The 9983-nt window shown below is 62.7% G+C and overlaps 1 protein-coding gene across 2 annotated transcripts; it reads left to right on the forward strand.

Annotated features, from left to right (window-relative positions):
• The first annotated feature begins 4746 nt into the window (after window positions 1-4746).
• On the forward strand, window positions 4747-9796 carry Vgf (VGF nerve growth factor inducible). Of its 2 annotated transcripts, XM_069989243.1 has the most exons (4): window positions 4747-4770; window positions 5093-5190; window positions 6715-6943; window positions 7454-9796. In XM_069989243.1, the coding sequence occupies exons 2-4, from the start codon at window positions 5098-5100 to the stop codon at window positions 9319-9321; spliced, it is 2190 nt and encodes a 729-aa protein (XP_069845344.1). In that variant the 5' UTR covers window positions 4747-4770; window positions 5093-5097; the 3' UTR covers window positions 9322-9796. The 2 variants fall into 2 exon arrangements, with proteins under 2 accessions (XP_069845344.1, XP_069845343.1); XM_069989242.1 differs by lacking the exon at window positions 4747-4770 and having other exon boundaries at window positions 4915-5190.
• Window positions 9797-9983: the final 187 nt, after the last annotated feature.

The raw sequence follows: 9983 nt of genomic DNA on the forward strand, positions 1-9983 counted from the left end.
ACCCTCGCCCTGAGTTCAAGCTCCACAACTGACCAAAATAAAGCTGGAAGTGGAGCTCTGACTCAAGAGGTAGAGTACCAGCCTTGAGGGAAAAATGCTAAGCAAGAGCCCTAGGCCATGAGTTCAAAGCCTAGTACTGACACAAAAAAGGGAGAACAGGTGTTAGAAGGTGTATCTGGGAAGGAAGCAAAGGGATGGGCTAGAATGTTCTTCTTCTTCCTTGTGACTCTGAGAATGCCCAGCTGGGATATCTCACGCCCCAGTGCCAGTCCTAGCAACCCTGTCTGAGATGCAGGCAGGTCCTGCGTGTGTAAGCATGTGCACGCATGTGTGCATGCATATGCGTCTGCTATACTGGGACCTGGACTCAGGGCCCAAGTGCTGTCCTTAGAGTCTCAACAACTTTCCTGCACAAGTTGGTTTTGAACCTGGATCCTCCCATCTCAGCCTCTTGAGTAGCTGCTGGGCCTGAGCCGTGGGTGACCGGCTGGATGGACGGCCTCTTGTACAGGCAGGGCCAGGAGCCGACCGCGTGCCATCAGCCGGCTGCGTTTCCCTTACCCGCCGTCAGGCACACCACGCCACCACCACGCACGAGGGCGTCACCCTGACGCACGGGGCGTCACATATACGCACGCGCCACTACCACGCACGTCATGTCACGTCACGCACAGGCGTCACCACGCACGCCTTGCGCATGGGGCAGCCTCCATAAGCCCTGCAGCGCCCGCCGCTCCTCGCAGCCTCCTGGGCGCTTCCTGGCGCCCCAGTCGCCAGGGCAGCCCGCTGACCTCAGCCCGGCTGGCCAGGGGCTTCGCGTTTGGCCCGGGGCTGACCGAGGCTGGGCCTGCTGGACGCAGGGTCCAGCCCTGTCCTTCCTGGGGAGCACAGGCACTTCCCGCATGGCGTTTGCATACGCGCGCATGCGCCCCCCCCCCCCCCCCCCCCCGTCCCCCTGCCTCGCCAGAATTCCCTCTGGAGACTGTGGAGCCTTGGAAGGCAGGTTCCCTGGCCTGGCAATGTGAAGGACTGGGACCCTTACTTCCCAGTGTTTCTGGACAGGGCTCCCTTCTTCTGGATCATGAACGCTCTTTGAACTCCCCCCCCACACCTCTCTTTTGAGGCAGGGTTTTCTTGCTTTGTAGCCCAGGCTGGCCTAGAACTCACAGTCCTGAGCTAGGATTAAAGTAGTGTGTCATTATACCTAGCTTGGCCTATAAATGCATCTTTTTTTGTTGTTGTTTGTGTGTGTTCTGGTCTTGGGGCTTGAACTCAGGGCCTGGGTCCTGTCCTTTAGCGTTTTCACTCAAGGTTGGCTCTCTACCACTTGAGCCACAGCTCCACTTCTGGTGTTTTTGATGGTTCATTGGAGATAACAGTTTCATCGACTTTCTCATCCGAGCTGGTTTTGAATGGAGATCCTCAGATCTCAGCCTCCTGAGTAGCGAGGATTACAGGTGTGAGCCATGGACACCTAGCTCTATAAGTGCATTTGTCCAGCACTGTGTCCCATGCTGCAGGATCCCCACACCAATGTCAGTGAGGAAACGTTCAAGGGTCTTAGTCGTCTGCCAATTGCAGGGACTAGAAAACCTGGGTATGCCGAACTCAGAGCCGGCTCAGGGCTCCATAAAATGTCCCACCTCAGCTTGAACTGTTTATTGGACGGTGGACGCTCATTGCTTGCTGGGGATGCAATCTGAGATATGGGTAGTAATGGGGAAAGTGGGCACATCTCCCCAGTTTGGGCTTTGCTGCTGCATAGCTCTGGCTGACTCTGGCACCTGATCACGCTGGGACAATAAAGGACCATTTGCCCGCCCTCTGTGTGTGTGTGTTGTGTTTCACTGGGGGGGGGGGCGGGAATGTGAGGCATTATCGCCCCCCTTCTCCACAGCAGTGTTGGAAGGGTCTCTAAGCCCTTTTGCTGTGGGGCTAATGACTTCCTGCATGGGGGCGGCCATGGCTGGACACTGCCCCCCACCTCCACCCATCTGATCTGGGAAATAAGCAAGGGTTGGCAGCCCTGCTCCCCAGTCAGCCCAGGGATCAGGCTTTCTCTCCAGGACGTGAGCAGTTGCTAGCCAAATCCGTGTGGGCTCTACTCTCAAGTTCACCCCTGGCACCCAGGACCAGCCTCCCTCAGCCCCAACGATCTGGGCATCTGAATCTCAGCTCTCCATTCGTTTCTCCCATTCCAGGGTGGGGGAAGCCGTGGGAAGAGCCTGGGTACCCGTCTGCCCTCCCCACCTTCACAGTGCCCGCTACTTCCCCGCCCCCTCCCGCCCCCAGCAGAGCTCAGGGAGCAGCGGAGTCTGCAATTCCCAGATATAACACACGGGGGCGCCAGGACAGGCGGGCGAGGCAGCGCAAGGTGTGTGAATGTGTGTGTGCACACGCGCGTGTGTCCGTCCATAGGTGTCTTTGTGTGTGTCTTGGTTTCTGTCCATGTACCCTCGAGTCAGGGGATGTCTGGGTGGGATGTATCCTGGACAACATGCCAGGTGTCCCATCCCCCCCGCCCCCCATGCTTGCTGTGTTGCTATGTGATGGCTGGGGAGGGAAGCAGGTGACTTGTGAGTGTGTTGTCCGGTGCAGTTGTGAGTCCCCGAAACCGCGTCTCCTTCCTTCAGCCTGCTGAAGGCTCTGACCACTGCCCTGCCACCCTGACAACATGAACGGAAAGCTCTCCAGGCAGACCTCCGTTTCCCTGGACACAGTCTGCAGGACTGGGCTTCAGCTAGGTGTGACATTGTGCTTGTGAAGTGGGTGTGTCCAGCATCTTAGTGGGGTGTGTGTGTGTGAATGTGTGTGACAGATGGATTGTGGGGGAGGGGGAGGATCTGGAGGGTGGAAATGCATACTTTTCTCTCTCTGGTGAGTTTCTGGATACTACCTTCATGGTGTGTGTGTGTGTGTGTGTGTGTGTGTGTGTGTGTGTGTGTGTGTTCCTTCAGTCTCTCTAGTCACACTCTCTCTCTCCTCTCTCTCTCTCTCTCTCTCTTTCCTTTTCTTGGTGACTCATTTCTGCGGCGTTGCCCTCCCCCGGCTTGCTGGGTCTCCCCTCCCCCTCTCAGGTGGGTGTTAGGGTCTGTTAGAAGGGAACCCTGGGACTGAAAAAATAATAATGTGAGCACCCCCTTGTCCCCCTCACCATCTCAAACCCTGCAGTGCCCCCCATGCTTCTCCCCAGTCCCTTCCACTTCTGGGATGACCAGAGATTAAGGCAATCATATCTACTAAATGGGGTCGTTTTCAGGGGGGGTCTTCAGCACCCACTTTCAGTTTGAAGTGGAGCCCCTGCCCCTCTCTCAAAGCACCCCCTCCCTGCTTGTCCCCCCTAAGGCTGACGCAATGAATGAATGGCTGCAGAGGTGAGTCACCGGTTGGGGGAGGGGGGAAGAAGGGGACGGTGGTGAGGTGCCAGAAGGAGGGGGGATCTCAAGCCCCTGCCTCCCCCCTTCCACATCTTAGGGAAAAGACCCCCCTGCCCACCTCCCCTGGCTTTCCAGACCTTCTGCTTTGGATCCCTGCTCTACCAGACCCATCTCCTGCCACTCTTTTGGGGGAACAGAAGAGAATTCAGAAACAAAGATGGGTAGATTCATACCAACAAGCCAGCAAAGCCCAGGGGGTCCCCTCCAGCTGCTCACTGCCGCTGCGCTATCTCTCCCAGCTGTCTTCCCTATTCCAGAAACCTTTTCCAGAATCCTCTAGAGGCAGCAGGGCATGAAGGACACCACGACTCAGCCCCCGGGAGATGCAAGCATGTGGGAAGGAGCTAGCTCAGGTAGGAAACAGGTGGGAAAGAGGCAGAAACAGACTCAGTGCGGAGAGGACGCGTGCCACAGGGGTCAGGCTATGGGATCGCCAAGCCCTGTGGCTTCTTGTGCCAAGGTTGCAGTCTTGCCTTCCACACACACACACACCCCCGGGGCTTTGGCAGGGCATGTGGGCTTCCGAGAAACTCCCTGGGCATCTCAATAAGTAGGAGTTGGAAGGGGTTCTGCTGGAAATGGAGGATGCTCTGAAAAAGAGCCAAGGACCCAGAACCTGGTGTGTGTGTGGGGGAAGGGGGGGGTGGTGGCTGCCAATGAGGAGCATGGATTCCGAGCCTTTATTCCACTAAGATCTAGAAAATGAGCAGGGCACATGGAAATCCATATAAACAATCACATACCGGTAAGCCATAAAAGGACCCCAAGAAATTCACAGGCACACACTCCCACCCACATGCATGCATGCGTGAGTGCGCGCGTGCACACACACACACACACACACACACACACACACACACACACTGAGTACTACCTAGAATCCCTACCAAGTCACACATGACCCACCAATATGTCCAGAACTGGGTTCATTCAAAGACTCAAAACTTCATGGGAATCCGGGAAGAGATCAGATTCCACACAGACACTCGGGAGCAGGCACAGAGGGGGAGAGAGACATACAGATCCCACACACTCTCCTGCCTTCTTGTCTTAATTTGTTTACCTCACACACACCCCCTCCCACATTTCTATTCCTTCCCCGGGTCTCCTTCAGCGCTGTCCACACACATACATGCATCCACATGCATGTACACGCACGCCAGGCTGCTGTGCACACACCAACCCACAGGTATGCTGCTTTTTCCGCACTGCCCACTTAGGCTCTTCTTCCCTTCAGCCAGGCCCCCCCCTGGCCCCCCTCCCTGCTCTCTGCGTGGCTTCCCCTCCCCCTCTCCAGATGTCTGAGCCATCGCTCTGATTCATCCTCAGGAAGGTAACGTGACCCCTCCTCATCCCACTGCTCCCCGAGAAGCAGGCTGAGATGATGAAGGAGCGGTGGAGGTGGGGGGAGGGATTGGGGGGCCAGGGAGCGGGTCCTGCATCGTTGTGTGTGTATGGGAGGGGGTGAGGCCCTGACTCAGAGGTCTCTGGGTCTCCTCTTCTTCCTCTTTTCCCTCCACTACCACACAGCATCTCCTCCTTTCTTTTTTTCTTTCTCCTTTTTCTGCTCACCCCTTCCACCTGCTCAGGTCCCTTCTTTCCTTCCCCTGCCCTCATGGCGCCTCTCCACTCCCCACCCCTTTCTTTCCCCGCAGCGCTGATGGCTTTCTTCTGGGAAAGTCTAGCCTCTGATGGATCAAGCCACTTCTCTGGTGATGGAGAAGCCGCTCTGCTGGCTGTAGGGAGAAAGCACGTGAGTGAGTGTGTGTGTGTGTGAGTGTGTGAGGGTGGGCTGCGTGAGGGTCAGTCACCACCAGAAAGCGATGAGGAGGGGGCTCGGGGCTGGTGGGACACAGGCTCCAGGCCCTGTCCTTGCTCTCCAGCGGCTCCGGGCGCGGGTGCCCTGCGTGTCTGTGCCCACGGCCACCCCATGTGTCCGCAGTTCTTGCGTGTCCGGTGTGTGTCATTGGCTCTCTCCCCCCTCCCCGCCCCCGCCCTGCACCGCACCGCAGCCCCCTCAGCCCTTCCTCTCCCCTCCCCTCCATTCCCGCAGTGGCTGCTCCCCGGGCCCCCCTCCCTTCTCCCCTGCCCCCCTCCCCATTTCCGTCCCCCCTCCCGCCCACGCCCGGTCTCCCTTCGCCGGACCCGGCTGGCAGATGGATTTTCTCTGCGCAATCTGTGCGTCATCGCCCCCCACTCCCGGAACCTCGAGCCGTCCAGGCCCCCAGCCCCGACCCCTGTGGCAGGAGACACGGTCGAGGGGGGGCTGGCCAGCCAGGGTCTATCTCTGACGTTGCCCCCCCCCCCGCGACCCGCTCGCGCCTCCCCTGTGAGCGGTGAAGACTTGGAGTTGAGTCACCCCCCCCCCACCTGCGTAACCCCCTCCCCACCAGGTCTGGTCTCGCCCTCCAAACGTCCTTGGTGGGGGGGGGAGGGAGGACGGAGAGGCAGGGGAGGTGGGGGAGGGAGGGGAGGGGTGGGGCCCCGACGCTGCCGAGTCCATCGGACAGAAGGACGGACACACCTTTTTCCTGGAGAAAAGACTTGACCCGGAGGCCAAGCACACAGATCCTCAAATCTCTCCTCCCCTTCCCCCTCCCCCCCACGCTTCCACTCGGACCCTTTCCAAGGTGATTACCCAAACCCCAAGATCCGCCCTTTAGCCCGGCCCCGGTGCCCGCACCCAGCCCCGCACCGCAGATCCGCAGGCGGCGCCCGCATTCCGCCCCTCTGTTCTGGGGTTCAGGCTGTCCTTGGGCGTGTTCCCTCTGGACCCGGGGTGGCCGGGTGGGGCGCCCGGCGCCCGCGGCCGGCAAAGCCCTGTCCTCCCCTCCCCAGGGTGGATGTACCGGTGCCCAGTCCGAGGTGTGTGTGGGGGTCCCCCCTTTCTATTTTGCTCGGCAACGCGGGCTCCTGCAGGTTGCTTTGTAACCCACCCTCCCGCCTTCCAGCGCGCCTCAGCATCCACCCTTCCATTCATCCTCCCATTCATTCATTCATCCTTTTCTCCTCGTCCCTCCTTCATTCATTCACAGCCCCCCGCCCCCCTCAACATTTCATTCATTCATTCATTCACTCATTCATTTCCCGGAGCTCGGCTCGCTCACGCCCCTCCAGCCAAAGGTGTCAGTGCGCAGGCGCAGGCCGGGAGAGGCGAGCGCCGTCCAATCGCCGAGCGTCTTCCCTTCACTGGGCGCCCGCCCGCTTCCCCATGAATGAACACTGACGTCAACGGGGCGGGGCGTTCCCACGTGACCTGCGCGCTCCCCTTTATAAGGTGGAGGCGGCGCGGGCGCTGTCCAGCGTGCTGAAGCCGGAGCGAGCGAGCGGCTGGGAGCAGCGCCGACTCTGCCGAGCCCAGCCCAGTGGACGACAGACCGCGACCGCCTCTCGTACTCCAGCCGTCGCTCGGAGCCAGGGCAGACCGGTCCCGATCTCCCCCCCCGACCCCCACCCTGCCCCGACCCCGATCCTCCTCTCCACTTTCCGCGTCGTGACACCGGCTGGTAAATACTCCGCTGTTTGTCCCCGCAACCCCCGGTCGTGGGTGCGAGGGAGGGAGGGTTCTCTCTCTCCTCCCAGATGGGGTGGTGGTGGTGGTGTTGAAAACACAGCGGGGTGCCCCTCGTCAGGGTCCCCGGTAAATGGGGAGGGGAGTCGCAGCATTTTTTTCCTCGCTGCTGAAGTCGCCCACGCACCATCCGGGGAGTCCTGCGGGGAGCGGGCAGCGCTCCCCCCCTTATCCGTGCTTAGTACGTGGGCGCTGGCAGCGAGGGGGCTCGGGGAAGGGGGCGAGGTGGCCCGGGGTGAGCGAGGTGGTGGGTGGAGACTCCAGAGATCGGCGCATCTTCCTCGATTGCTCCTACACGTCCCTCTTTTGGGTAAGATTAAGCGGGATGAGGGAAGCCCCGGATTTCCCTGCTTCAGGGTGGGGGGAAGGGAGCACAGGAATAAGAGAGCTGGGAATTCTTACAGAAACCCCCTTCTTTCTCCCTCTGGCCCCTTCTATTTTCCAGTCTCCGGCGGCCCCTCGGTCATGAAATCCCTGAGATTGCGGGCTCCCGTCCTCTTTTGCTTCCTTCTGCTAATCAAGGGGGTGGGGGCCGCGCCCCCCGGGCGCCCAGAGGCGCAGCCGCCTCCTCTCAGCTCTGAGCATAAAGAGCCGGTAACTGGGGACGCAGTGCCCGGGCCAGGGGATGACAACGCTCCAGAAGTCCGAGCCGTTCGGAATTCCGAGCCGCAGGACCAGGGAGAGCTCTTCCAGGGCGTGGATCCTCGGGCGCTGGCCGCGGTGCTGCTGCAGGCACTCGACCGCCCGGCGTCGCCCCCAGCGCCGGGTGGTTCCCCGCAGGAGCCAGCGGGAGAAGCGGCAGAAGCTCTGCTGACCGAGACGGTGCGCAGCCAGACCCACAGCCTCCCGGCGCCGGAGGTCCAGGTGCCCGCGGCTCCGCCTCACGCGCAGACCCAGGAGAACGGCGCCGAGGCCGGGGGCCCCGCGGACGAGCTGGAGACGCTCGCGGCGCTGCTCCAGGAACTTCGCGATTTCAGCCCGAGCAGCGCCAAGCGCCAGCAGGAGACCGCAGCGGCGGAGACGGAGACCCGCACGCACACGCTGACGCGAGTCAACCTGGAGAGCCCGGGGCCCGAGCGCGTGTGGCGCGCGTCCTGGGGAGAGTTCCAGGCGCGCGTCCCAGAGCGCGCGCCCCTGACCCCCTCGCAGTTCCAGGCGCGCGTGCCCGAGAAGGGGCCCCTACCCGAAGCCCCTCAGTTCGGGGAAGGACTGCCCTCCCCCAAATCACACCTGGGCGAGGCTCTGACACCCTTATCCAAGGTATACCAAGGCCTGAGCGCCCCCTTTCCCAAGGCGCGCCGGCCGGAGAGCCCGCTCCTGGGCGGTTCCGAGGCCGGGGAGCGCCTGCTGCAGCAGGGGCTAGCGCAGGTCGAGGCTGGGCGGCGGCAGGCGGAGGCCACGCGCCAGGCCGCAGCCCAGGAAGAGCGTCTGGCCGACCTCGCCTCCGACCTGCTGCTCCAGTATCTGCTGCAGAGCGGAGCGCGGCCGCGCGGCCCCGGGGGTCGGGGGCAGCCGGAGACGCAGCCCGAGCGCGAGCGGGAGGAGGCGGAGCAGGAGAGGCGCGGCGGGGAGGAGAGGGCGGAGGAGGAGGAGGAGGAGGAGGACGAGGAGGCGGCGGAGGCGGAGGCCGAAGCCGAGGAGGCGGAGAGGGCGCGGCAGAACGCACTCCTGTTCGCGGAGGAGGAGGACGAGGAGGATGGGGAAGCCGGGGCCGAGGACAAGCGCTCCCAGGAGGAGACGCCGGGCCACCGGCGCAAAGAGGCGGAGGGGCCGGCGGAGGGCGGGGAGGAGGAGGACGACGACGACGAGATGGACCCGCAGACCATCGACAGCCTCATCGAGCTGTCCACCAAACTCCACCTGCCCGCCGACGACGTGGTCAGCATCATCGAGGAGGTGGAGGAGAAGCGGAAGCGGAAGAAGAACGCCCCCCCAGAACCGGTGCCGCCCCCCCGTGCCGCCCCCGCCCACGTCCGCTCCCCGCAGCCCCCGCCCCCCGCGCCCGCCCCCGCCCGGGAGGAGCTGCCGGACTGGAACGAAGTGCTGCCGCCCTGGGACCGCGAGGAGGACGCGGCGTTCCCCCCGGGGCCCTACCACCCTTTTCCCAACTACATTCGGCCGCGGACGCTGCAGCCGCCCGCTGCCTCCCGCCGCCGCCACTTCCACCACGCCCTGCCACCTTCGCGCCACTATCCCGACTCCGAGGCCGAGGCGCGGCGCGCGCAGGCGGAGGCGGAGGCGGAGGAGCGCCGGCTGCAGGAGCAGGAGGAGCTGGAGAATTACATCGAGCACGTGCTGCTCCGGCGCCCGTGACTCGCCGGGCTCCGCCCCCGCCGCGCGCGGCCACACCCCCTCCGTGTCGCCCCTCCGCCCCTGTGTTTGCATGCGCCCCCGCCCCTTCCCGGACCGCCAGGCCCCGCCCCTCCGGGGCCCCGCCCCCGTCCAGACCACGCCCCCGCCGCGCCAGGCCGGGCCCTGCCAGACCTCCTCCCGGCTCCGACGCCTCCACTCCCCGGCCAGCCGGGGTGGGCGGGTGGTCCGGGCGCGGTCCCTCCCCCCGCAGGGCCCTGCCTCCCCTCTGGTTGCCCTCGGGACGTCCCCGTCCGAAACCGGTAAAAGCAGCTCTGATCCTGTGATGGAAGTGTGTCTGTCTGCCGCCCTCCGGGCCTCCCGTGAGCCTCTCCACCTTCTCCAAATCGCTGTGAACTTCTCCCTCTCCTTTCTCTGTTGTAAATACCCCTCACGGAGGAAATAGTTTTGCTAAGAAATAAAAGTGACTATTTTATTAGGACTTTGTTCTCCGTTATTCACCCGTCCCCTTGGGCCCAGCTGTGGCCCTTCCCAAGGGGCGGTGAGGGGAGCGCCCGGCGGGCCGCCCAAGGAGAGCAAGCTCACCTAGGGGCTGGAGGTTTCCCGCTGAGAAACCCCACTGCGTCAGACACAGGTGTCTCGCGCCTGGTAATCCTAGCTACTCA

Source organism: Dipodomys merriami, unplaced genomic scaffold (assembly GCF_024711535.1).
Source record: "Dipodomys merriami isolate MVZ:Mamm:240054 unplaced genomic scaffold, mDipMer1.0.p SCAF_373, whole genome shotgun sequence".
Taxonomy (NCBI): domain Eukaryota; kingdom Metazoa; phylum Chordata; class Mammalia; order Rodentia; family Heteromyidae; genus Dipodomys; species Dipodomys merriami.

Excerpts from the sequence above, each read along its gene's own strand:
- Vgf (XM_069989242.1), top strand. The coding sequence starts at position 5,053 with ATGGCGCCTCTCCACTCCCCACCCCTTTCTTTCCCCGCAGCGCTGATG. Across the intron at positions 5,191-6,714 it reads TGGCTGTAGGGAGAAAGCAC|GTGGAGGCGGCGCGGGCGCT; the intron begins GTGAGTGAGTGT and ends CCCCTTTATAAG. Across the intron at positions 6,944-7,453 it reads CCGCGTCGTGACACCGGCTG|TCTCCGGCGGCCCCTCGGTC; the intron begins GTAAATACTCCG and ends TCTATTTTCCAG.